Below are 27672 nucleotides of genomic sequence, written 5' to 3' on the forward strand. Positions count from 1 at the left end.
AATTTATTTTTTTTGCTACTTCAGTAATAAAAAAATATATTCTACCTATGGACCCAATATGATTTCCAATCTTGGGGGGATTACGGTTCTTACGGCGCCAAGATTTGAATGCGAATCCGTATAGATTTCGATGAGACAAGACGAAAAGTAAGAATATTTTTTTTTGATATCTCGCTTAGTTTTCGAGATATCGATACTCAAAAATTTCGATTTTTTGCGTTTTAAAAGTGAAATTGCCGAGGAACGGCGCGGCGGAAACGGGTGCGACTGGTATCTCCGGATAGGGGAGGACGTGCAGAATACGGTAGAAGAAAAATGAAGAGAATTCGTTAAGAAACGGCGGAGGAACATGAGAAAAACCAAAAATTGATTTTTGAAAAACGGAGAAAATTATATTTAAAAATTTAGAAAACGGAGAGAAACGGAAGTAGTATGTGCGAAAAGGTATCGTTGAGACGAGTACGATGGTATAAAATAATTAGAAATCGGGCAAGGGACAACGAAGTTAGAGGTGATTGAAATTTGAGTTGGTATTGGTTAGGTTAGGTTAGCCTGTAGTTCCGGGACCAGAATAGGGCTACGGTATCCTCTGCCTGTCGTAAGAGGCGACTAAAAGGGGGCTTCCGGGGTTGCGGACGGCAAGAGTGGGAGCTCAAACCGCCCGGCCAGTGACCCCGGGAAGGACGGCGGTATGTGTGGTCGCATACCGTCGTGCACACCAGACGGTGTGGTGAGCATCAAGCTCACCTGGGCGGAGCCCGACGGGGCACAGCGCTAAGAGGGCTCCGGTTGCGTTCCGTTGGAGATCCCGGAGTCCTCTACGCAGCGCCGAGGACGGCCACCGGGGGGGTTTTAGTGCGGTAAGAGTCCCACATAACCCCGTGTCGCTCCCACGGCACCGGGTACCTTTTGAAGGTTTCCCCCTCGTTAAAAAAAAAAAAAAAAAAAAAAAAAAAAAAAAAGGTTCCGGGGAAAGAATAAGGCCCCGGGGCCGGATGGAATACCTGGTCGCGCCTGGGTTATAGCTCTTGAGGAGCTTGGGGACCGGTTTCGCAGGCTATGTGATGCCTGTCTGGAGTCGGGATCGGTCCCAAGACAGTGGAAAACAGGCGGCCTAATTCTTCTTAAGAAGGAAGGACGCCCCGCAGAGTGTCCTTCGTCGTATAGACCCCTAGTAATGCTTGATGAGGCAGACAAACTTTTTGAGCGTATTGTGGCAGGTCGCCTCATCAGGCATCTAGGAGAGGTAGGGCCGAACCTATCCGGCAATCAGTTTGGTTTCCGAGAGGGCAGATCGACCATCGATGCTATTATGCACGTAAAGGCCCTCTCGGATGAGGCGGTGGCCCGACGCGGGGTGATGTTGGCTATTTCGCTCGACATAGCAAATGCCTTCAACACCCTGCCGTGGGCCAGCGTTAGAGAGGCACTAAAGTATCATAAGGTGCCTCTCTACCTCAGCCGGATCGTTGGAGCCTATCTCTCCGATAGGTACATAACGTACCCGGGGCACGGAGGACACACACTCAGTCGGCAGATGACGTGCGGTGTTCCACAAGGGTCGGTTCTTGGTCCGCTTCTGTGGAACATCGGATACGACTGGGTGCTGCGGGGTAACCTACCCCCGGGGGCTACTGTGACCTGCTATGCGGATGACACGCTGGTCACTGCCCGGGGGTCTAACTACGAGGAGGCTGCCCGTCTTGCCACTGAAGCGGTGGCACTGGTGGTTGACAGGATAGAGATGTTGGGGCTCCAACTGGCGTGCGCCAAAACCGAGGCCCTGTGTTTTCACGGGCCAAGGAAGGCACCGCCGCGGGGGTCCCACATACTCATTGGTGGAACCCGTGTCGAGGTTGGGTCAAATATGAAATATCTGGGACTCATCCTCGACAGCCGCTGGAACTTCCGCGAGCACTTCACTCGCTTAGCCCCCCGGTTAATGGGAGCGGCAGCTGCGTTGAAACGGCTGCTGCCCAATCTCGGGGGGCCTAGTATGAGTAGCCGCCGCCTATACTTAGGGGTGGTGCGGTCCATGGCCTTATACGGGTCACCCGTATGGGCGAAGGCCCTGACAAGGCAGAATATCACCCTCTTAAAAAGACCGCAGAGGGTGATGGCCGTCGGGGTCATTCGTGGATACCGCACCATCTCCTTCGAGGCAGCGTGCTTATTGGCGGGGTGCCCTCCTTGGGATCTGGAGGCGGAGGTCTGTGCTGCGATGTATAGATGGCGCGCAGACCTCCGGCTCCGGGAGGAACACCCCACGCCCAAGGAGGAGGAAGAGCGGAAGTTCCGCGCTCTACAGTCCATGACTGTAAAGTGGAAAGAGAGGCTGGCTGAACCTACGGCTGGCCTCAGGACTGTGGAGGCTGTCCGTCCGGTGCTAGAAGCCTGGATGGACAGGCGGCATGGATCGCTGACCTTCCGGATGGCACAGGTGCTCTCGGGACATGGGTGTTTCGGAAAGTACCTGTGCCGCATAGCCGGAAGGGAGCCAACCACCCAGTGCCACCATTGTAGCTGCGACGAGGACACGGCGCAGCATACACTGGAGGAGTGTCCTGCATGGGACAGCCAGCGCCGTGTACTCGTCGCTGCAGTGGGGCCAGACCTCTCGCTCCCTGCCGTGGTAAAAGCTATGGTCGGGAGCGACAGGTCTTGGAAAGGAGTAAAATCCTTCTGCGAGGAAGTCATCTCGCAGAAGGAGGCTGCGGAGAGGGAGAGAGAGAAATCCTCAGACCTCCCTATCCGCAGCCGGAAAACCGGGCGTAGGAGGAGGGCTCCCCACGCCCATCTCCTACCCCCATAACGGAGGCATTGGCGTAGGACACGGGGGTGTCCTACGTCAAATACATCATTAGCCTCGAGGTGGCGCGCGCGGTGTTCCCGCGCGCTCCTCAAAGACGAGGGGATGGAGTAGCTCCAGCTCCATCCCACACAGAGACGTGCCCTGTGGTGGGCAGACGCCGTCAGGACCGCGGACGAATGCATAGCGTACCCGCAGTCCCGACAAAGGGCGTACAGAGGAACACCGTGGGGTTTTAGCCGGTAGGAGTCCGGCATATCCTCTCCGCTGCCCCCGCGGCTGAGAGGAACCCATGAAGGGATTCCCCACGAAAAAAAAAAAAAAAAAAAAAAAAAAAAAAAAAAAAAAAAAAAAAAAAGGTTAGGTTTAGGTTAGGTTAGGTTAGGTTAGGTTTTTTTATTATTATCATAATAATAGTGATAATCATAATAAAGGATAAAATATATCTTCAAAAAAATTTTTCAATAAAATTCCAACATTTTTAATAATGTATTTATTAATATCTTGAAAACTAAGCAAGATATCGAAAAAAATTATTCTTTGTTTTCGTTTTCTTTTCCAAAAATCTATCGAAATACATCATTAAAAGAATATTTTTTTTTTATTTTTCGATTTTTAAATATCGATATCTCGAAAACTAAGCGAGATATCAAAAAATTTTATTCTTACTTTTCGTCTTGTCTCGTCGAGATCTATAAGGATCCGCATTCAAATTTTGGCGCCGTAAGAATCGTAATCGTGCCCCAATCTTACACATAAAATTCTCGTGTCACAATGTTAGTTACCGTGCTCCTCCAAAACGACTTTACCGATTTTCACCAAATTTTATATGCATATTCAGTAGGTTTGAGAATCGGATACTATCTATTTTTCATACCCCTAAGTGATAAGGGTTGTTCACCCTTAACATTTTTTTATTTATATGGCAACACAACGTTTACCATGTTCGCTAGTATTAGTATATTATTTACAATTAAATAAGGTTCTGTTCCACACTCACATCAAATCAAAGTATTTGATCCAAATAAGATTTGTTATAGAATTCATTTATCGACATAAATAACTTACAATAGATTCACACCATGTTAAATTTATGGGAAGTAGTGTTGAAAGAAACTCATTAATAGACAATTAAAACGTATTAATGAGATAACGTGATAAAGAGTGACTTAATTACAATGTATATTAATGTTAAATATAATGAGATCACTTCAATAAGGAATAATTTTTCTCACATAGCAGGACGGTTTCAAATTCAAGAGGTCTTGTCGATTTAAATTTAAAAATCCCTCATTGACATCTCAGTAATCCTGACTCAGTCACGGATTGACTCATCAGCCCTTTGACAAAAAGAGCTGAAATTGGGGTTTTTTATAGAAACATGAAAGTTGAATAAGAAAGGATTTTTTTAATTCAATCTCTAAGGGGGTGAAACCAGAGGTTGTTATGGAAGTCTGTCAATTATGAAGCAAGCTCAATTAAAATTAAAATTTGGCATGCTGTTTAGAAATAATGGGTCACCTATTTCACTGTTATTAGAAAATCAACCCTTAATATTTGCATTATATTGTGCGTAACGCAAACAAAATTGCTGGCAAATCTAGTATAGAATAAAACATTAAATAAACGCAATTATTTTTTCTCAGTACACGCAATAGACATATGGAACGTCATAGAAGCATTCCGGGAGAACGCTTTGAACACCCTGGAGCCGACTGCGTGCGTGAACGTGACCAGGCTGGAGACGCTGGTGTCGTCGCTGTACCACAACCTGAATAAGAGGTTGCCGCCCGCGCACCAAGTGTCTGTCGAGTCTTGTTCTGCTCTGCTACTGAACTGGCTGCTAGCGGCGTATAGCACTGGGTAAGGTATTTTATTGGATTCATCATCATCATCATCAACCCCCCACCATCCCACTGCTGGGCACGGGTCTCCTCCCAGAATGAGAAGGATTAGGCCATAGTCCACCGTGCTGGCCAAGTGCGTATTGGTAGACTTCACATACCTTTAAGATTTTTTTGATGTGAAACATCTATAGCCGCACGTAAAACCGATTTCTGGCGTGGCGACGCATGCCGTGGCTACGCTATACGATGGTATATATATACAGTCTATATGCAGTAGTGTGTACGGTGTGGCGATGTGGTCGCCATGCGCAATCGAATTCAATAAATAGTCATCGTTATCTGGAAAAAAATCGTAATATTTTATTTTACAATTATGACATATTTAGTTCCTATCACAATATGTTATTTTCTGCATATTACTTTTACAAAATAATGTCGATGTTTCACATCTGCCAGGCGTCCCGTGACGGCTCAGATTTTTTTTTTATATAAATCTCTGAGGTTCCTCACGATGTTTTCCTTCACCGTTTAAGCAAGTGATAATTAATTTCTAATACGCACATAAATTTGAAAATCAGAGGTGCGTGCCTGGGATTTGAACCTCGGACCCCTCGATCGAGAGGCCGCGTTTCTTAACCACTAGGCTATCACTGCTTTTTATTGGATTATAGGATTAGTATTATGTAGGTTCCTCTAGCTCCTGGGTGCCTCTAAACACAGTTGCTAAAAAAAACTGTCATCAGAACCACTCAGCGAAAAACAAATAAAAAAGGTCACCAAATCCCAGGCGAATACTTCCATGACACATTTGTCATTTTGTAAAATAAAATAAACTTTTTACACTTTTGGGGGCCTCCATTTAAGTTTCCGGCCCCGGCCTCCAACGACCCCAGGCCGCCATCGGTAGGTTCATATATATTAGTTACAATTTGTCGAGTTCTAATAAACCACCACTTGCAGTACACTTGTTTCTGCTTCATAATATTTGTCTGATAAGTAAAAATACCCTCATGTGGGCCATTCTTTTAGTACTCATGGGTAGTAGCGAAATTTTGTTGTGGTTGATGTCTGGTAGGATTGTAATCCTAACTGGGGCTTATAGATGTCCAAGATTGTCAGAGGCCACTTAGAAACAGATGGATTGTATGCTCATTTCCTACTCCTATACTATAAAAAAAACAATAATATTATGCTGTGTTTGGTATAAGGCAGAGAAATTTGCTGAACAATTTAATCAACACGTCCTAAAGCAAATAAAGCTTTCTTGATCATTTTTAGGTGGAACAATATAAGGTAACAATTGTAATTATTTTGTTTTCAGAGAAAATGTGGGTAAAATCAGAGTGTTCTCAATCAAAGTGGCGCTCGCGACGATGTGCGCGGGGAAGCTAATGGACAAGTTAAGATGTAAGTATTAATTTTTAATTGAGTTTCCTTACAGTCCTCTAATAAATTACTTGCATAAACTGTTAGTCACTCCCTTCTAATTTTAACCACAGTATGACTATATGATGAGCAAATGTAATGAAGGTTAGCCGTTAAACGTTGTCATAGTGACACACGCATGCAACATTTGTTAAAATGTGTTTTTATAGTAATTACAGCTGACATGTAAAGGTTATAATAACTTAAGTCATATTTTGCAAATCCTTATTCACTGAGATTTTAAGCTGCTTAATGTTAATAGAATAATTGACTCCATGGTCTTTGATAACAATAAATCAAAAGTGGTCATAATTGTGATGGCTTTAGTGGCTGAAAAGCCAAAAATTTTAAACTTTGTCCTTATAAGGATTCTTTCACAATATTTTTCTACAAAATAATATTTTTTTATACTTTTGGTTACAGAACCCTAAAAATATTATGACTTATAATTTGTAAGTGCTCTCATAGGACCATTATAAACTATATATAAATAATTTATTCTCCGACAGATATATTCTCCCAGCTGTCGGATGGTAATGGCCACTTGCTGATGAAGAGGCTGTCAGACTATCTCCGAGAAGTCCTGGCTTTACCAGCTGCTGTGTACGAGTCGCCTTCGTTCAGCTACAATGACTCGCTGGCATTGTCAATATTTAATCAGGTAAAGTGCTAGACATTAAAGATACTTCCTATAAACATCTTGTTCATGAATTCCAATCGATTACAATAACATCATCCCAATAGCTCTTGTTATGGAATTAAAATTGGATTGGATTGGATTGGATCTTGTGAGGTTTGTGAGCATAATCAATATTTTATGAGGTAAAATATTAAGCGCTAAAGAGAGTATTCAAGCTTTTAAGCATTTTGCTTACGAATTCTAATCAATTATGATAAATACCATTAGCACGTCCTATACACTAAATATGGTTGGTGTGGTTGTCTCACCATTGCAGGCAAACAGTAAATAATACTAAAATATGCCTTTAAATTATGTTACACATATATAAAGTGTAAATATTCTTTGTTTCAGAACGGCAAAATTACTGTCAACGATTTTCTAGACACATTGATGTCAGACCCTGGGCCACCTTGTCTCGTGTGGCTACCCTTACTGCACAGGCTTGCTAGTGTTGAGAACGGTAAGAAAAATATATAAAAGTAATCTAAGTGTAGTAAAGCATTTATTGCCAATTTAAGCTACGACTTGTAATTGAGCTTTGATTAAGCTCAGAGGTATGCTATTGCAGTACCTATTTCTTTGTGAAACACCTTACCTTGAATATTTTTGAGCACCAACCCAAAATCCATTACTTATTATATTAATGTGTTTGTATTTTTTTTTTTATATTTATTACTCTTTATTGATACATTTTTAATTACTAACATACATTAAATGTTAAATATAAACTAAAAATGGACTTATTTACAAAATATATATACAAGATATGTCGACCAAACTTGTCACTGCTTCCGGTGACCAAAAAGCTGGCGGCTATTTTGCACAAAGATTAAGTCTTGCCGTGCAGCAAGGAAACGCCGCCAGCGTTTTGGGAACCATGCCTCACACGGTAATTTTAGATGGCTTATTTTATTTATAATTTTCTTGTATATATTTTGTAAATAAGTCCATTTTTAGTTTATATGTGTTTGTATGTGAGTGGAGAATAGTTAAATATGTATATGGTTGCGTTTGGAAACTACAGTTTTAGCGTGTTGTGTGTGTGTTTGTGTTTTTTTGTTGGTGTAGAGTCCGCGTCAAACTTCTGGTTCGCTCTGTATATAGAAATGAATCCTCCGCTGCCCGCTCTCGCGCACTGGGACACAGCGCAGTTAGTGTGCCCTTACCTTACGGAGTATATGCTGTATATGGCGCGGACTATACATAATGAAATATATATTTGTGTGTCACAGTGGTCCACCCGCTGGCGTGCAGCGCCTGCCGCCGCAGCTCGCTGACCGGCTTCCGGTACCGCTGCACCCGCTGCGCCGCCTACACGCTGTGCCAGGACTGCTTCTGGCGCGGCCGCGTGTCCGCCGCGCACACCAACGACCACGAGGTCAAGGAGTACTCGGCCTACGTGAGTACCGCCCGGCTGCCGGTACCGCTGCACCCGCTGCGCCGCCTACACGCTGTGCCAGGACTGCTTCTGGCGCGGCCGCGTGTCCGCCGCGCACACCAACGACCACGAGGTCAAGGAGTACTCGGCCTACGTGAGTACCGCCCGGCTGCCGGTACCGCTGCACCCGCTGCGCCGCCTACACGCTGTGCCAGGACTGCTTCTGGCGCGGCCGCGTGTCCGCCGCGCACACCAACGACCACGAGGTCAAGGAGTACTCGGCCTACGTGAGTACCGCCCGGCTGCCGGTACCGCTGCACCCGCTGCGCCGCCTACACGCTGTGCCAGGACTGCTTCTGGCGCGGCCGCGTGTCCGCCGCGCACACCAACGACCACGAGGTCAAGGAGTACTCGGCCTACGTGAGTACCGCCCGGCTGCCGGTACCGCTGCACCCGCTGCGCCGCCTACACGCTGTGCCAGGACTGCTTCTGGCGCGGCCGCGTGTCCGCCGCGCACACCAACGACCACGAGGTCAAGGAGTACTCGGCCTACGTGAGTACCGCCCGGCTGCCGCTACCGCTGCACCCGCTGTCATAATACTTTCTATGCTCTTAATATCACACTAGAATTGCCTGTGATGTGAGGCAGCCATGAAAACACACATTTCCTTCAAACAAATGTTCGAAGGTGGTAGAACCCCCTGTGGTTCGACTCCGGCGGCACCACTTATTTCTGTCTAATAACAGCAGTGTCAAGCGCTGCTGAGTTATGGTTTGAAGGTAAGGGGACATAGTTTTCGAAGCGTTCCAGCTTAGACCTCAGAGGTAGCGGAGCATCTGTAGAATCATCCGACGTCAGGTAGATATCTAATCTTAACTTGATTACAGATGTTTATGGTCTAAAGTAGCCACTTAGAATTATGTGGATTGCATGTTCATTTGCTCAAACCACAACAGAATAAACTTCCAAAATAACTGTCTCACCAAAATAGGTAAACTTAATGATTATAATAATTAAAATGTATGGTGCACATATTAACCACAATAATGTATTATGTAAATGAAAGCAACATGATAGGGCAACTTGTCTTAACCACATCTACTGAATAACTACAGCCAGTGTAAGGAATCGATTTGTATTACTACAATGTTAATTATATAAATTTAACTAATGTAAAGTAAATATAATATTATAGTCGTAAATTATATGTATTATAACAGTTATATTGAATTAAATTTTAAATTCTGTATTTTAATTTAAATATCAATAATATATTTATGTTTCTACCATTCCCACAACTTTTCCCTTCCCCCCCCCCCTTCCTTTCCCTTTACCCACAATTTTAAAAAAAAAAAATGTGTATTAATACAAACACATACATCCAAGTATGGATAAAACATTATATTATTATGCAATAACTTTGGTAATGTATATATCACGTGATTTGTTTTCATCCGTTTTTATTAATATTTTCGTGCGTAGAGTAAGTTTGATAAAGAAACTTTTAAATAAACATGTAGTGCATTTCCTAATTAGAATATCCCTTCCAGAAATCTCCGTCGAAGCAAATCGGCGCGACTCTCCGCAAGTCGTTCCGGTGCGTGCCGGAGCGAGCGCGGCCGCAGCTGCCCCGCTACCCCGACCAACCGGAGCGCACGCTCAACCTTAGCCATATCGTGTGAGTGTTTTTATTCTCTATTTATTTATACTTATGAACCAAAGAAGTGTTTCAATAGGCGAGCTTAATGCTAAGTATAGTCCGCACCAAACTTCCAGTCCGCTTTGAAGTTGTTGCGAGCAGGTGTAGTCATACAAATCGCTATGGCGACGCGATTCATTTCTATATTCAGAGCGGACTAGCACTATACTATACTAAACAACAAAAAAGAAAATTAACAAACAAAAGGGAAAAATATTTATATCTACTTAAATGCGACTGCCATATAACCAACTCGTAGAGTCCGCGCTAAATTTCTAGTCCGCTCTGAAGTTGTTACAGGTGTAGTCAGTGAGCCATCCGGTCGAACACAACTACAAGCATATAGTCCGTAGCAACGTAAGGGCACACTAACGCAGCTATGTCCCCGTGGGCGAAGATTTAGGGCTGTAGTGTGTGTGGGACTCATAATTTTATATAAGTTAGGTTAAGCTTAGTATTAGAACAGTCAGAATAAAGACATCATTAAAGTAACACGCCTCTCAATACCATACGAACCTGCTTTAACTCTACATGGCGAGCGTGCCAGGATGCCAGGAGTCCTGCACACACTACAGGGCGTACGCATAAATGCGGTTAATCTTAGTCTCATACGCCCTTATGATTATAATTGAATTTCGACCACTACGTGAACTGCTTGTCACATATTATGCCATTTTTCATGAGGATTTTTGTATACTAGATCAATTAGTGAAGATCGGAATATATTAGCATTTTAAAGCTAAAGTAAAAATATCTATTTAATACAACATTGTTGAAATTTATAAAAGGATCAACTATATAATAGATGTATTTATTAACATTTATTATTAATATTATTTTTGGATGGGGTTAATCAGCCAGAATTTATGAAATTATTTATTTTCAGTCCGCCGTCGCCCGTGCCCGCTCACAACGGTTTCCCGGAGTACGCGGGCGGTTATGTCAACACCGGTTCGCTCGACTCACGCTCATCCCGCTCTACGCATCGCAGTACGTATATTTTTATTATTTTACTTTTTAAATTTACATCAATACACTCTTATAACAAATAAAAAATATTCAGTTAAATTACTTTTAAATGTAAATGTGATTAAAATGTTTACTGTATGTGTAGATACTTGAATAAATTATTAACATAATATAATTGTAATATATAATTAATTTGAGGTTGTAATTCTTATTCATTATTATCTATTATTAAAAATTTGTGATCAGTGGTTAAGAAAGTCAGCCTCTTGATCGAGGGGTTCGAGGTTCAAATACCAAGCATTTCATGAGTATGTGAAGTCTACCAATACGCACTTGGCCAGCGCGGTGGACTATGGCCTAATCCTTCTCATCATGAGAGAAAACCCGTTCCCAGCAGTGGAACAGCAATGGCTTGATGATGTTTATCCATTAGGTCAAGACCTCTGTTTGTTAAGTGTTTTTAAAAATACATTCTGTCTTTACTAGGTATAGCGGAACATTTATCTCGAGGTGTGGATGATGAACACAGGCTAATCGCGAGATACGCTGCACGACTCGCCCACGAGAACCGCACTATGGTGAGATTATTCTTTACAAATATATTTCATACTTCTTTTAATTCTTAAACTCAATAATATTTTCCGGTTGGGATTTTTTTGTTTATTATGCAAGTAATTTAAATATTTTTAGAGAAGCCTTTGTCACTATTTATCAAACTCTTTTCCTTCTAGCAAAGTTTCATTAATTTATTTATTTTAGTGTAGTGTATTTCCCACTGGGAAATAACATTATTAAAATAAAGTAAATATTGTTTAACAATAGTTGTTGCTTGCAGCCTCGGGCCGGCAGATCGGCGTCGCTCACACCAGAATTGGTAAGGAAAACATTATCGGAGTATGGAAAATTGCTTTGTAGTTCGACTCCGGCGGCACCACCGCCACACCTATTTCTGTCTAATAACAGCAGTGTTAGACGCTGCTGTATTCTGGCTTGAAGGATATGGTAAGGGAGACATACTTTTCCGAGGCGTTCCAGCTTCGCCCTCAGGGGTAGCGGCGCTGTGGCCGACCTCAGGTAGGAATATCTAATCCTATCTGGGATTGATTACAGATGTCCATGGGCGGCCCTTACCATCAGTTGGACTGCATGCTCGTCTGATACTCCTATATTAAAATGATTATAATCATTATAGTTAAAAAAACTAAAACACACTAAAATCGCACAAGGAAAATCGTTAATCCTGATTCCTGACTATCCTGATGAGGATAATAATGGGATAAAATTATTAAAATCATGTATTGTATTGTGTATTGGTTCTTTATAATTGTTCAAAATTTCAAATTAATCGGACCGTTCAAAGTGGGTAATAATTGAGTTCAAAGATTACGTTACATACATACATACATACAGGTCAAGCTAATAAAAGCGTGATAAAGAGACGGTATCGTAAGTGAACTTATTAATTATTTATAATCGTTAGTGACCTTATCGTTAATCTATAATTTTGTTTGTTTATTTGTGTAGGGTCGGTCTTCATCAGAGGGTTCGGAAGTCGACGCCGCCCGGCAGCAGCGCGAGCTGATATCGCAGCTCGAGGCCAAGAATAGAGAGATCATGAGGGAGATCGCTAGATTGAGGTATATAAATAAATATTTTCTTTCATTGCAAATTATAATAATTTTGATTTGATTCTGATGGGAACATGGTTACATCAAACTTGTTTATTTTTTCTTTTTCGAATTGAAACATAATGAATAGCGACATAATTATTGGAAATTCTACTTGACTAATTTATAGGCTGACTTATATTATACTTCAATTTTGTATTTTTTGTTATCTTTTGTATTATAAATAATTATTAGAATACTTGTATGTCATAACAACATGACTAGATATAATGGAACTGGCATTAATATGTAAACCACCATGTATACCTATATCTATAAACAAATAAACTATTTGAATTTGAAATGAACTTAAAATTGAAGAATACAATGCGTTTAGAATTTCTTTACTATATAATAATATGTGTGTTAGACTTTCAAGTTACATGAATGTTTTGCTTTATTGACAATTTTTATACGTAGTTCCTGTTTATTTGTTTTTGGTCTTTTTAAATATACCATTTTTTACTTTTACTGAGATTTTAACTACTTTATATTTCCAGTTATTTTAAGGTGCCGTTAAAGCATAATAACGTAGAGGGTAAATAATGAATTTAGATTTCTGTTCTGGGTCTGGGTGTTTTGGTATTCATCTATGTATGTGGTACCGACGTCACAGAGCATCCTAGTGTAAGGCATCGTCTAACAATACTTAACGAAGTAAAAACCCTTTATCTGTTATCAGACGGCAACAAGAGGCGGAGGCGAGCGCCAGCGCGGGGTCGTCGGGCTCCGCGCCGCCGCTGGTGTCGGAGCTGCGCGCGCTGCGCCAGCGCAAGGACGAGCTGGAGGGCCACCTCGCCGCGCTGCAGGACTCCCGCAAGCACCTCATGCAGCAGCTCGAGGGGCTCATGCGCATGCTCAAGGTGAGGAGCACACGAGCAGTCCACCTGATGGTAAGTGGCTACTGCCGCTCATGGACATCTGTAATAAACCTCAGATAGGATTCGATTCCTACCTGTGGGCGGTCGCAGATGCGCAGCGAATCCTGAGGACTAAGCTGGAATGCCACGGAAAAGTATGTGTCCTTTATTAAATCCTTCAAACCAGAACACAGCAGCACTTAACACTGCTGTTATTAGGTAGAAATAAGTGTACCGGTGGTGCCGCCGGAGTCGAACTACAAAGGGTTCTACCACCTTCAATATGGTGTGGACATACGCATTGCGCCGGCGCAACGACCAGCTGAAATTTAACATAATGTGCCTTATAATATTTTATTATATTCATTTGGTTATCCATTGGCAAAATAAGTGACTATATAACAAAAATGTTTAACAAGTAATAAGAACTCATTCATCGTTCTTCGCGTTGATTTCATTTGATTTGAATCATTTATGATATTGGCTACATTTTGAGGAGACCTATGTCCAGCAGTGGGACAGTGGGTTAATATTTATAACTTATTTCAGACTCAACAATCGTCCCCCCGGTCGACACCCAACTCGTCTCCCCGCTCCACCAAGAGTCCGCCGCTACCGGGCTCACAACCACAGCCTTCTGCCCCCGAAAGGTACTAAAAAAAAAGAGTTATTGCATCAAAATTGGTACGTTGTTTTACAATATTGTTCAGTACCCTCTTTAAAGTACCTTAATATGTGAATTAGAGGGTCCTGCTCTTCCCTTATACAATACTAAGTACTACGAAATACTACGATTCGAACGAATAATTGTATTATTACGGTCTTATTCATAAAAAGTTATAGCACACTTATAACGTTGCTATAGTACGATTGTCAAAAAGTGTTATTCATAAACGCATTTTAGGTACTAAACCGTTCTATAAACCTTCTATAACTTATAGAGGCCAGAACCCTACTATAACAGTGCTATAAGGCAAAGATGGCCGACTCTCAACAGCTGATTCGTGATTACTAACCTTATTTGACAATACGTTTTTAATAAATTATGTCAATGTCCATTTTGTATACTAACTTGAAATAATTTATTTTAATATCCGATAAATAACATAATTATATCACTATTTTAAATTACAATGCAAATTTTACAAAGCTTAGATTATTAAAAATCTAGAAAACCGTCCACTTCGAAGAAAATTGCACCAAAGAGTGATCTGTTTTCATTAGACTATAGGAAGCGTTATCGCTTTAATAAATCGACAGTAAATTTTATAATTGATCTCGTACGTAATGATCGTAAATTAGATCGCAGAGGTCCTGGTACACCTTCTGAAATACAGGGTTTACTGCCATAAGATATTGCGAATGTTTACAAAATGAAACTTAATTGAATTTAACTTTATATAATTATATCAATATTACATAAAACATTAATATCCAACCAATTTTCACTCCTTTATCTTTTAACAACTTTTGCTTCACATCCCATTTTAACAAATAAAATATTTTTAAATTCGCGGTATTTACAAATACAATGACACTGACATGTGATTTGGTTTTATCGACAACCCATTGACAAGAATGTCAAGACAGAATATTTTTAGCACGAAATAATGTCATTTAATGATGTTTATCTATGGATATTCGTCAATTTGTTCGCCGAACTTCATTATAATGGCAACATTTTCATTTATAGTTGACTTTAGCGACACATTAGTTATAGAAGGTTTATGGAACGTTTATGAATAAGCAATTTTATAGAACGTTTTATAAGCTTATCGAACACTTTAACTAATGAGTGCTTAAAACCTTCTATAAGCATTTTTTATGAATAAGACCGTTATAGTATTACGTTATATTTATGATTATTGATATAGATATATTATAGATGGTGTTGACTTCGGTTATAAACATCTGTAATCGGTTTAAACAATATTGGAGTTCTTATTGAAGTCGGCCACCAATGCACTGATGCAAAATTTAGGCATGAGGAGCTGATGACTAAGTGTGAATTCTATGATTCAGTGACTCTATTTTTAGGGTTCCATACCAAAAGGGTCAGAAAAGGTTCTTATGGCATTTATCACACTCTGCTAATATTTCAAAAAGAATGCGCACATACTCTGAAAAACTTGAACACTTTAATATGTCTTCTTTGAATAAGCGAAGAATACTTCTGGACTTGACATTCCTTTACAAAATTCATAATAACGTTATAGATTGTCCCCAACTACTTAGCAACTTTAAATTTAGAATACCCCGAACCGCCCCGCGCCATCCAACTTCACTTTTTGTTCCGCCGCTAAGATTAACAGTCTTAGGTAGCAATTCTCCAATACCTCGTTTAAGTAAAACCTTTAATGATTGGTCCATTGATGGACAAATTGATTTATTCTCACTCGAGCTTCACCAGTTTCGACATCATTTGCTCAAGAAAATCCCAAATTAAATTCCACCATTACTATTAAAATCAGAATTACCCTACATTAATATAGTTATTAAATTAGTAAAACATTGTTTTAAGTCAAGCGCCTCTGTTACTTAGATATTATGTTCATTGCATGCAGTGTTTACCTATAAGTGATTGTGCATTTAGCTATATTATAGGTTATGTAGTAAGAAGTTATTGTAAGAATGTAACAATTGTTGGTAAACCAAATAAATAAATAAATAAAAATCATATCAAATATTTTTTTAAATCAAAATAGGTTCTTTACAGAGCACTTTTTGAATGTCAATACCCACCACTTCACATGGTGTTTCGTTATATAGAAGAAACGGCGAAAGAAACTCCATAACACACATCTTTAAAAAAAAAACATTTTTACGATGAAAAAAATAGAACACATTTTTACAATGGTAAAAACGGAACCCTTTTACTTGCTACATGTACGTCAATGGCTGCTATAATAACAAATACTAAAAATAAAAAATAAAATTTTATGGGTATGGAACTCTCCGGGTGCGAGTTCGACTTGCACTTGATCAATTATTAAGTTTCTTAGTAATATGTATTTAACAAATGTCCGTACCTCGCAGGGAGTCGAACCCGCGCGGCACGGTGCGCAGCGCGCCGCAGACGCCGTCGCTCGGCGAGCGCGAGCGCATCGACATGACGCACAGCCTCGGTAAGTACTTATTTTAGAAATCTTCAAAAGGTATAATCCACGCCAAACTTCAAGTCCGCTCTGAAGTTACTGCGCGCAGGTGTCAGTCAGAGAGCCATACAACTACAAGCATACTACCAACTACAAGCATATACTCCGTAGCAACGTGAGGGCACACTAACGTAGTTATGTCCCCGTGGGGTTGCGATGAGACCCGTTTCTATATTCGGAGTGGACTAGCTGTTTGTGCGCGGGCTATACTCGATACCGTGGGAATGGTACGGGGTTATATGGGATTCTTAACGCACTAAACAATACCTTTCGCCTCCCCCTCACCCCCCGGTGGCCGTCTCGACGCTGTGTAGAGGATTCCGGCATCTCCAAAGGAACGCAACCGGAATCCTCTTAACACATTGTCCCGTGAGGCTCCGTCCCGAAGAGCATGACGCTCGCCACATCATCTGGTGTGCACGATGATATGCGATAACACACGCCGCTGTCATTCGCAGGGTTACTAGCCTATCGGCTCAAGCCCTCTTTTGCCGACCGCAACCCCAGAAGCCCCCTTTAATTTCCTCATACGACAGACAAAGGATACCGTATACCAGAATAGGGCTATTCTGGTCCCGGAACTACAGGGACAAAGTGCTAGGACGTGATCTAGTTCACATCAAATTAAATGAAAGTGCGAAGTAATGGTCTCATTAAATAACTTTATGTTTCAACTTTCTTTCAGGAGGCATGGATAGTATGAGTAACGACACCAGAAACTTTCATCAGAATCAACGACCAACCACAAGTGAGTAACTAAAATATTTTTTTCTATTTATGGAGTAAAAAATTTTACACTTATTGTACACTTACTTACTGTAGTACTGTACTTACTTATTGTAGCACCAATAAATCAAATTTATTTAACAAAAAAAAATTGTTAATGTTTGTTCTGATATTTGCTGTGACTATGAAATAGTGATAATATTTCAGAAATGGAAATTTCTATTACAGAAATGTTTTATCAAATAATCTCTTAAGAATATTACTAAACGGAATAAAAAAGTTTAACTCTCGACATATATTTTTATTTTCTAGTGGGCATAGACAACAGAAGTCTCAGAAGTGACCTGCTCTACGCCGCGGATTCGGTCACGAATGCGATGTCTACACTCGTGAGGGAGCTCAATTCTGGTCAGTATTATACTCTATGTAAAATTAAATGAAATATGTAAAATTGAGTATGAATAGGAGTTAGAGCGACTCGCATACATGCAATTTTAAATGAATATTAGGTTCCTCAAAATTATTTTTGCTCGAAACTTACTAACACTCAGACAAACATAAGAGATCACACTTTTCCAACGAAACGCAGGATCCCTTCACGCTTATGGGAGTGATTATACTACACTCATTCTAAAAATGACAAAAGAAACACTAAACACTTACCATCAGGTGGAATATATGTATGATTGCTACTAAGTTTAATTAACAAAAAACTTTTAAAACACTAAACAATAACAATATTGATATTTATTTTTTTATTGACATAAAATACGGTCTAATCTACAATTTTCTCTGAATATATTATTAATTTGAAATAAAATGTCAGTTAAATGAGGGTATATCCCAATTTTATATTTTAATTAATAATACTTTGTTTAGGTGATAAACTTGAGTAACGGCAATTCTTAATTATAAAAGCAGTAATAGCCTAGTGGTTAAGAAAATCGGCCTTTTGATCTAGGGGTCCAAGCACGCGCCTCTAATTTTTGAAAGTTATGTGCGTATTAGAAATTAATTATAACTTTGATAAATAGTGACGGAAAACATCGTGGAGACTTCTGCATACCTGAGAATTCTTTGAACAAAAAAAAGTTTTCAAAGGGATGCGAAGTCTACCAACACGCACTTGGTTAGCGAGGTGAACTATGGCCTAATCATTCTCATTCTGAGAATAAACCCGTGCCCAGCCCAGTGGGACAGTGATGGGTTGATGATGATGATGATTATATTTTCATTCGTATTTATTTTAGCTCATTAATTTGATTCATATCAGTTCAATTTAATAAAAAGCTGTAGATATCCTTTCTGTAATATGTTTAATGTGTCGACTATACGCAGCTTACGGAGACTATAGTTGCAGTCCGAAGAAGTAATATTAATCAAGACGTTTGGAAGAGATAAAGAATTTACACACGGTGCTAAAAGTTAAAAGCGGTAAAATATAGAAAATATAGTACTGAATACACAAAAAGCTAGATGCCTAGATGTCATCATTAGGTAAAGGCGCTGTGAGTTTCGAAAAATGTGTAAACTTATATTTAAATTCAAATTTAAATCCTATTTATTCAAAATTAATTCATATAGATTTTTTTTCAACGTCAACAAAGTATAGTTCGTGTCAAACTGCTAGTCCGCTCTGAATTCTTGTTTAGAGCGGACTAGCAGTTTTACACGGACTGTATCACCGCTTCGGAGGGTGTTTCGCTATAGAGAAGAAGCGGCTAAAGAAACTCCATACGTGTGCAAATTTGAATCTTTTAAAAAGCAAATATTATATGATTTTACATAGTAGTACATATAATTTAATGATTTATTGTAGAGCTGAAGTTGTAACAACATGCGGATTGTTAGGCTAGGAGTTTTTAGATATATTAAATCCCATGTGATTAAATATAATGGAGAAAAAAATGTGAGAAATAGGAGAAAAAAAGAAATCAATACGAAATTTAAAAAAATGGAATAATAAATAAATAAAACTAATACTTTATATATCTATTTTAAAAAATCTCTTGAATTTACTCATAGCGCCTTTGAACAAGAACCTTGATTAAATCATATTTTATAAATTATTCGAACACAAGTACATCAATAGTTGTCATACAAAATGTGATTAGATTCATAAAAATTCTGATTAATCATGATTAGTCTCAGATTACTCAGTAGTTCCAGACCGAACCATACATTTTTAAATTTTGGTCATTTCATCACAATATCTGTCTTATTTGTGGAACAAATCTTTCACGAGCGCTAACTTAATAGATATACCAAAAACATACCACATTTATCACAGTTACCTATTTCTGCCTCATAACAGCAGTGCTAAGCTTTGCTGTGTTCTGGTTTGAAGGGTGTGGTAAGGGAGACATACTTTTCCAAGGCGTTCCAGCTTAGTCCTCAGGGGTAGCGGCGCGTCTGAGGCCGACCTCAGGTAGGAATATCTAATCCTATCTGGGGTTGATTACACATGTCAATGGGCGGCAGTAGCCACTTACCATCAGGTTGACTGCGTGCTCGTGTGCTACTTCTATATTATATAAAAAAGCATACTACAATTATATTTATACATATACATGTCTATTACATTCATAAAACCATTTAAAGTTGTATGTATGCGCTAGCTCTCATAATAATCACTAGATTTTCCAATCGACATACTTATCAACTACAATTTTTCTATAGAACGAAATAGGGTTTTCGATTTTGCATGTTTTATTAAGTAATATTAATTGTTAGCACGTATCGTATTTGATCAATTTTTGCATGCATTTTATGTGTTCATGTGAAATTTTTAACATTATTCCCTTGATTTTCATGGTAATATTTTAAATAGTTTAGTTCAATTATAATACATACGTACATACTCTCAACATTAAAGAAATAATATGCAATTATTCATTTTAATATATTTGACAAAATTTCGCAGATATAACAATGTATGAACAGCAATACAAAAATTAGATGCAATTTGTATTAATATTGGTATACTTAATTTTAAATATAATTTCATATGTGCACATTTATAATAGAGGATAATGCAAAAATGTTGATTTAGTAAAAACAAAGAAAAATTCGAGGCAGAGTCGTTATTTTAAATTATTTTTAATATTAAGGGTTGCTATATTTTTTTATTAAATTTTGAATTTCACCATACTTTTTATACTTATGAAAATTCTTAATTGGCCACTAACACTACACATTATACGTGTCTCGTCTCAATAAAAAATGTTATCCGAAATGACGTCATTTCTCTGGTCCTCTATAATTGTAAAAGAGAAATACATGAAAAAGACGCAATTTGTGATTTCATTTTTTATTGAGACAACTTATACACACATACATACCTACACATACACATATACAAATTTGTCCCATGTGTGCGTGTAGTGGTTTTTATGTCGATCAATGTTTTGCAGAGGGCTCCGATACTGAGGACACAGTGAAAAGCGGCATGAACGTTAGGAAACAAAGAGGTTAGTTGTTTTAGCATTACTTTATAAATATTTATTTATAAAAGTAAGTGTATTGGCCGGTAATATGGCGCGTTACGCTTTATAAAAAAGTAAAAGAAGACCATCTTGTGTGGTCTAAAAAAATATTGTAATATGGCCTTTGAGTACATTACTCAAAAATGTTGAATGTTTATACACTACCATCATGATCAATATTTCCTGATTTTATAAGGAAATAACTTATATAAATGAAAAAAGCAAATTAGTGCCAGTGAATATATAAAATACTTTACCACCAAGATGAGTATGTCTTGGATATATTTTTAAATATTTTATGCATGACGTTCAAACGCATGTTTCTTGCACAATCTTTGTCATAGTTTAAAATCATAAATAAGACTACATTATTCAACATTTATAATTGAAAATTAGGCTTTTATACATAGCTGTATATTTATTAAACAAATATTGAATTAACTAATGAATAATAGAAATAAAACTATATCCAGATATTTGAAAGTATATTAGTGTTGCCAAGTTTTTAAAGTATGTAGTAAACGCTATACAAAATTTATTTCTAGAATGTGGTAATAATAAAAAAATCGTGTTTTGTCTTCCAAAAAGGTGGCGCAAAAATGCTAGATTTTACTTGTTTATGTGACCGCGACATTTACTATGTTCTTCCAGTTCATCTGTGCTGCCACCAATAAGAGTTATCACCAATAGAATAATGTTTACAGCTGAAAAAACAGACAAAAAATTGATTTCTCGTCGACTCAACGACCGTTTTTCAGACATTTTCTTGGGCTAATGTACTTTTTTATTCTTTATTTGTCTATGATACGTTGTCGCGACGCCTTAGTAGCGTATATGCTCGATGAACGAAAGTTTTAGAGCTCTTACAGCGTATACGTTATACGAAAATGTATCTTTATATAGTCCGCGCCAAACTCCTAGTCCGCTCTGAATACATATACAATTTTTTATGGCGACGCGATTCATTTCTCTATTCTGAGCGGACTACCAGTTTTACGCGGACTATACCTACAAATGTATCAAATTTGTTCACAAAAACTAATGAAGAATATTCTTATTCAAATTTAAGATTTCGAGGAAGACGACGACAGCGACGAACCGATGCCTCGCCCGCAGCTTCCCCGGCACTATCTTCACGACAACAATATTCAGGTGAGTTTGTATTTTTTTAGTGCTCTTAATGTTTGTGTGTGTTTTCGTGTTCGCTTGTTCGTAACTGTGTTGCCATCTGGTGATAAATTGTGGCAACTTGCTATAGACTTTTTAAATTTGTTTTTTATTTATATTTTATTGAAGCTAGGTTTAAGTTCTCCGACCACAATTGTCATACAAAATTGACGTGATGTAGTAGGCTGTTACTGAACTCATACATGACATATGAGGCTCCTAAGTCCTCCCTGAATAGGTGAAGGAGCTTCTTGTGGTTAAATGTTGAACATGACTGTCATCTATATTTCTTCGAAAGTAAAAAAAATACATACAAAAACTATTTTTGTAACGTGTTACAATGATATCGCTTTGTCACATGTAGATATTAGTAGTCACCCCTTTAAACCCTTAAATAAAATATAACATAGAAATTAGGAGATTCTTACTGTGTATTATTAGTCTTTGTAATAGATATTAAATACAGAAATGAAGAAATTACTGTAGTTTTTTTTTAATTTATTTATTTTATTTTATTAGTTCGTTTTTGCAAACCGTACATGATTTTATTTGCAGAGCATGGCTCCTAGTGTTACCACGCAGACATAAATTTTGCTTGCAAGTTTAGTTAAAGGTTTGTTTTTTATGTTTTTATATTTTTTTATTTTATATTTAAAGTGGTAAGTTTTAGAGCGTATTTTTTGGTTTATTTTAATACAATAGTTGCATGATTGTATGATTTTTTTATAATGATGATACAGATTTATAAGTGGGATTGAGTTTGATATAGCCTAGAGGGCTGCTAGTCTACCCCTCCCGTACACTGTCTCTGAATATTCCTACATTACCTTAGATCTAGATATTCCTAATTTTTTAATTCATTAGGCCAAAAATTTGGTACGCATGACATGTTTAAATATGAGCAATTAATTATTTAACTAACAAGCATTTAACAAATAACTTAGTTTTCTCAAATGTTTATATACCATTTAACTTGTTAACAAATCGCTTTTTATGAAATACTTATAACAAAAAACTTCATTTTATATAATTCATAGAGACAATGAGTTTGATATAAACTCACGACCTGAAATTGTATATGGTATTTGGTATACATACTTATAGTCTGATTCATAATTTGGTGTCCAAAATGTAAAAAAAGAAATGTCATTGTCAAAATACGATTACACATATTGTAAACCTTAACAAATAAACAAAACCTTTAACAACTACAAACAATTTAACAAACACGCTATGAAAACGCGAAAACATTCGAGTTCGATCACGATCACGAAAATTAACGTTACAAAACTTAAAAATACGGCGACACAAAAAATGTTTTGGATCCCGACTGTGTTACTATTATCACATTTTAATTTTCTACCATAAACCTTGTTTTTTTATTATTATTACCGTATGGAACGAAATTGAGGTAATATAAATATTAGAAAATGTGAATTGATTTTAATTTATTTAGATAATAAAATATTTTATATGGTCAAAAATAAGAAACTATCATTTGAGACGTATTTCCTTGATAGATCATACCTTTGTTTACATTTTGGACATCTAATTATGAATCGGACTATACAATATCTAACTACATTTCTAACGTAGAAATCATTTGGGTACACTATAACAATTTTAAATAAAAATACCTTAAAAATAACTATATATTCTAAATTTTTTATAACACTGTTTCCAGGACACCCCGCCGCCGTTGCCCGCGCGTACTGGCCACTACTACCCTCGCACATAGCTTTACACACACCTATATACCTATCATTATGTAATTACCATGAACCATAGCACCCCTAGCTTAGGGGAGGTGACACTACTGTCTTGACCAGATTGCCTTAGAGATATATATCAACCCCTACTTAATATACATATATAAATATATATCATTATTTTTGTTTATGTATCTGATGATTTCCATTCGCTAATATGAATAAAGAGTGGGCATAGATGTCTTACAGCTGAGCACGGGGTTTCCCCATAACTGAAGGATGCCTGAAGGCATGCCATGCTCCAGTAAATTAGAGCTCGAAAATGGCAAATTTGAAACTAGTATTATATACTGAAGTGTTGTTAAAGTAATTGGAATAACTCTACCGAACATTATATTGTTTTTTCTGGTCAAGTGCGTTATAGTAGAGTTCGCACACTTTTGGGAACGTTATAGAACTCTTAGGCTGACCACTCATTGGTTACTACTTGAACAACGCAGTTGCTCAAGCTTTAGCGATTGTGTAATGGTTAACGTGACGGCAAAAGTTGCTCGGTGAGTAAAGTTAGTTGCTCATGCATTTATGCAGATGTGTAGACAATTGTCTGTAAACAGACTTTCCTAATAAAATCAAATAACAAATCGTTAATGTAACTTTTAACAGTTGCTTGGTGAGTAAAGTTAGTAGCTCATTCATTTATATAATTGCCCGGTAAGTGTTAACAGATTTTCGAATAAAATAAAAAAAAATTGCTCGTCGGTCCCCCAAATAACAAGTTGAATGCCTGAGTGGCAATGGATTAAGCCAATATTCAGTAACTTAAGCAACAAGGTAGCCTACGAAACTATCGCTCATTCAATAGTAGCCAATGAGTAGTCATCCTTAGACATATATCCTCTTTTAACTATTATTTATTAAATTATATAAATTTCCAATAGAATCGTATCTATAAAAAACTAGTATTGTTTCGTTGGTTCGAATCTGAGCTAAAGACCGGATTGAATGAATGACAGAAACTCATAATTACTGCTCATTCTCTATAACAAATTCGTTTTAAATATAACTCCATTTCTTCATACTAAAGTAATGAAAATTGCTTATTTTCACCCCTATATTTTGTTAATATTTTACCCTAAATTAAGGGATTATTCGATGTATGTAGTAAATGTACTCGATAAAGACGTAATAAAAGGCAGTTATAATTATAAAAAGTGATAATTAATAATTATATAACTATTACTTTGATAGTGTAAGTGATTTCCTTTTAAAGTATAGGTCTTGATAGTCTTAAATATATATGTATAATATGATATTGTATTTCGTATGTGTGATTACAAAGAGAACGTCAATTTTTAAGTTTCGGTTCTTCCTGTTGAAGGATGAATTTGTAGAGCATTTTTAGAACTACAGTGACGTTTGTAAAATATGACAAATTCTGACAATATCTACGAGAAATTCTTTACTAGAATTATAGAAATTTGTACTAGAATTGTCTTGCCTGCTAGGAATATCGATTTGGACAAAAAATTGATAAAATGGTAGTAGATAACGGACAAAAGTCAAAGTCAAAAATATTTTATTCAAAGTAGATTCTTTACAGAACTCTCTTTGACATGTACCGTCACTTTGCAAGGTGTTTCGTTATGGAGCAGAAGCGGCGAAAGAAACTCCATAAGTAGGTTTGTAAGTTTCAATTTCTGCTCAATTAAACATGGACACTACCTCCGTCTAGGGGTATTTACAGTGATTTACAATGCTCTCAGGCAGTGATAGCCTAGTGGTTAAGAAACTCGGCCTCTCGATCGAGGGGTCCGAGGTTCAAATCCCAGGCACGCACCTCGGATTTTTTTAAAGTTATGTGCGTATTGGAAATTAATTATCACTTGCTAGACGGTGAAGGAAAACATCGTGAAGAAACCTGCATACCTGACAGATTTATATAAAAAAATCTCAGTTACACAATTATACAAAAAAGGTATGTGAAGTCTACCAATACGCACTTGGCCAGCGCGGTGGACTGTGACCTAATCCTTCTCATTCTGAGAGGAGACCCGTGCCCAGCAGTGGGACAGTAATGGGTTGATGATGATGATGATGATGACAATGCTCTCGAGAAAAAACATTTTAATTAAGTTTGTTGTCTTCTATTCGCGCATAAAACCACATCGATATTACTACCATCTGGCGGATTTTACGGTAATTACATGAGAGTCGATGTTGCATCTAATTTAGGTTTTTTTATGTGATGTATATAATCGACAATTTCCATTTACGTCATTGTAATTCTAAATGTGCGATTATTCGATTAATTAATCGCATGAGATACTAGAATATAAAAATATATTCGATTTGTGTATTTATTCCGATTGTGTTGCATCCAACATTTCTATACATACGTCATTATGTTAAAGTCGTCGTTATGTTAAAGTAAAACGGCGTGTGTGTACTTATTTTCGCATTTAAGAAGTTATTTTTCTTTTGCGTAATGATTAAAATATGTATTCTGACAAATTTTAAATGAGCTACGACCAATAGACGAAAGTAACATTATGTGTTACATCACCGCGCGCAATTCCGACCCACGCGTAGAATACACTCTTGATCTGTTTTCGCTCCAAAAGAAGTATAACTTTGAAAATAGTTATATAGCAGCTAAATTGATATTTCTATTATATCATATAAGTAATTATTGTTTCCATACAAAATGTTATTGTAAGTTATATACATTTTTATTTATATCAATTGGAACCGAAAAATATTTATAAAATATCATGTGTCGTTTATGTTAACCATAATGTTAGTAACTTAATATTTTAAGGCTTGAGTTGCGTTCTGCAGTCATACGGCAAAATGCATAATAAAGTGTACGTTATACACGGCAAAAATAAAAAGTTACTTGTGTCATATTGAAAGTATATATGGACACGACATCTGTTTTTGAATGTGTAAACTATAAGATGTTTTCAACCAATATTAGATATTAAGTTTTTCGGTTTTCAAGTACTTATGTGTATATAGAGAAACGTAATAATTTAATCGCCTAATTATCTAGTCCCTATATGTACTTGTTTTTGCAAAAAAAAAATGCTTTAAAAACGTATGCGCTAAAGAACGAAAAACGCAACTAAAATGGTTATCTCCATCTCTTTCCTTCGATTGTATTCCTTTTCTGTCTTCCATTTGTCAATTCCTTCCAAATGTACAAAAATGTCAATTGATTCTTCCCACGTCATATCTTTTAAACTACTCGATTCAATTCTTGGTCATATTTTCATACGTTTTACTTATAAAATTTTAACACGTTTTCATTTTAAATTAAAAACATAATATATGTCATAGAGTTAAATCGTTAGATATATGCCCTGATTATTACTACGCTTTTATTAGCTTGACTTGTATGTATTACATTCACATACATACCTATGTATGTATGTAACGGAATCTTTGAACTTGATTTTTACCCACTTTGAAAGGTCAGTTTATTTCAAATTTTATAACAATTACCAAGAACCGATGCAATACACGATTTTAATAATTTTGTCCCATCGTCCTTATCAGAATCATCAGCATTAATGATTTTCGATGCGATTTTCGTGGTAGGTGGCGCCGCAGCTATGTGGTGCGGACTAAATCAGAACTAATTAGATTTGATGACATATGATTCTGTCATAATAGCAAGGCATATCCTTTGATTTAACTTTACGATGTGTTAGAAAGCAAAGAATTATTTCGCAAAATAAATTTTACTTATATCATGTTTTAAAAATTTTAAACTAGAAAATATGACATTCATGTAAGTATTTTTTTTTAATGATTATCGTCATAATAATTTTCATAATATATTATATGTTGATTTCCATTTTTCGTTTAGATGTATTGCAAGGTTAAAGTTATTTTAGCATGAAAAATGTACAAAAAAAGAAACTTTTGTAAACTTATATGTTAAATATCTTTCTTTCTTTCAATCAGTTTGCTTGAATATAAATTACTTGGCACAGAATAAACTACAATATTGTATCGATTTAAACTGAGTTTAAATTGAAATTCTTTCCATAATTATACCTCATATCACTACGTAATTATCTCATTTTAA

At 37.4% G+C, this 27672-nt stretch overlaps 1 protein-coding gene across 1 annotated transcript in view; it reads left to right on the plus strand.

Moving 5' to 3' along the window:
• The window catches only part of LOC140756374 (uncharacterized), an 88786-nt gene extending 64505 nt beyond the window's left edge, over positions 1-24281 (plus strand). The window contains exons 24-41 of the mRNA XM_073091848.1: positions 4456-4672; positions 5978-6063; positions 6591-6742; positions 7115-7223; positions 7996-8162; positions 9693-9820; positions 10728-10831; positions 11297-11388; positions 11646-11684; positions 12335-12447; positions 13160-13340; positions 13887-13987; positions 16374-16462; positions 17178-17240; positions 17531-17626; positions 20632-20688; positions 21773-21855; positions 23555-24281. Of these exons, the coding sequence (XP_072947949.1) occupies positions 4456-4672; positions 5978-6063; positions 6591-6742; positions 7115-7223; positions 7996-8162; positions 9693-9820; positions 10728-10831; positions 11297-11388; positions 11646-11684; positions 12335-12447; positions 13160-13340; positions 13887-13987; positions 16374-16462; positions 17178-17240; positions 17531-17626; positions 20632-20688; positions 21773-21855; positions 23555-23608 (1931 nt within the window). The 3' untranslated portion in view covers positions 23609-24281. The remainder of the gene's footprint in view (positions 1-4455; positions 4673-5977; positions 6064-6590; positions 6743-7114; positions 7224-7995; positions 8163-9692; positions 9821-10727; positions 10832-11296; positions 11389-11645; positions 11685-12334; positions 12448-13159; positions 13341-13886; positions 13988-16373; positions 16463-17177; positions 17241-17530; positions 17627-20631; positions 20689-21772; positions 21856-23554) is intronic.
• The last annotated feature ends 3391 nt before the right edge of the window (positions 24282-27672 follow it).

Source organism: Epargyreus clarus, unplaced genomic scaffold (assembly GCF_041222505.1).
Source record: "Epargyreus clarus isolate Ecla_fem2 unplaced genomic scaffold, WU_Ecla_fem_2.2 ptg000035l, whole genome shotgun sequence".
Lineage (NCBI taxonomy): Eukaryota > Metazoa > Arthropoda > Insecta > Lepidoptera > Hesperiidae > Epargyreus > Epargyreus clarus.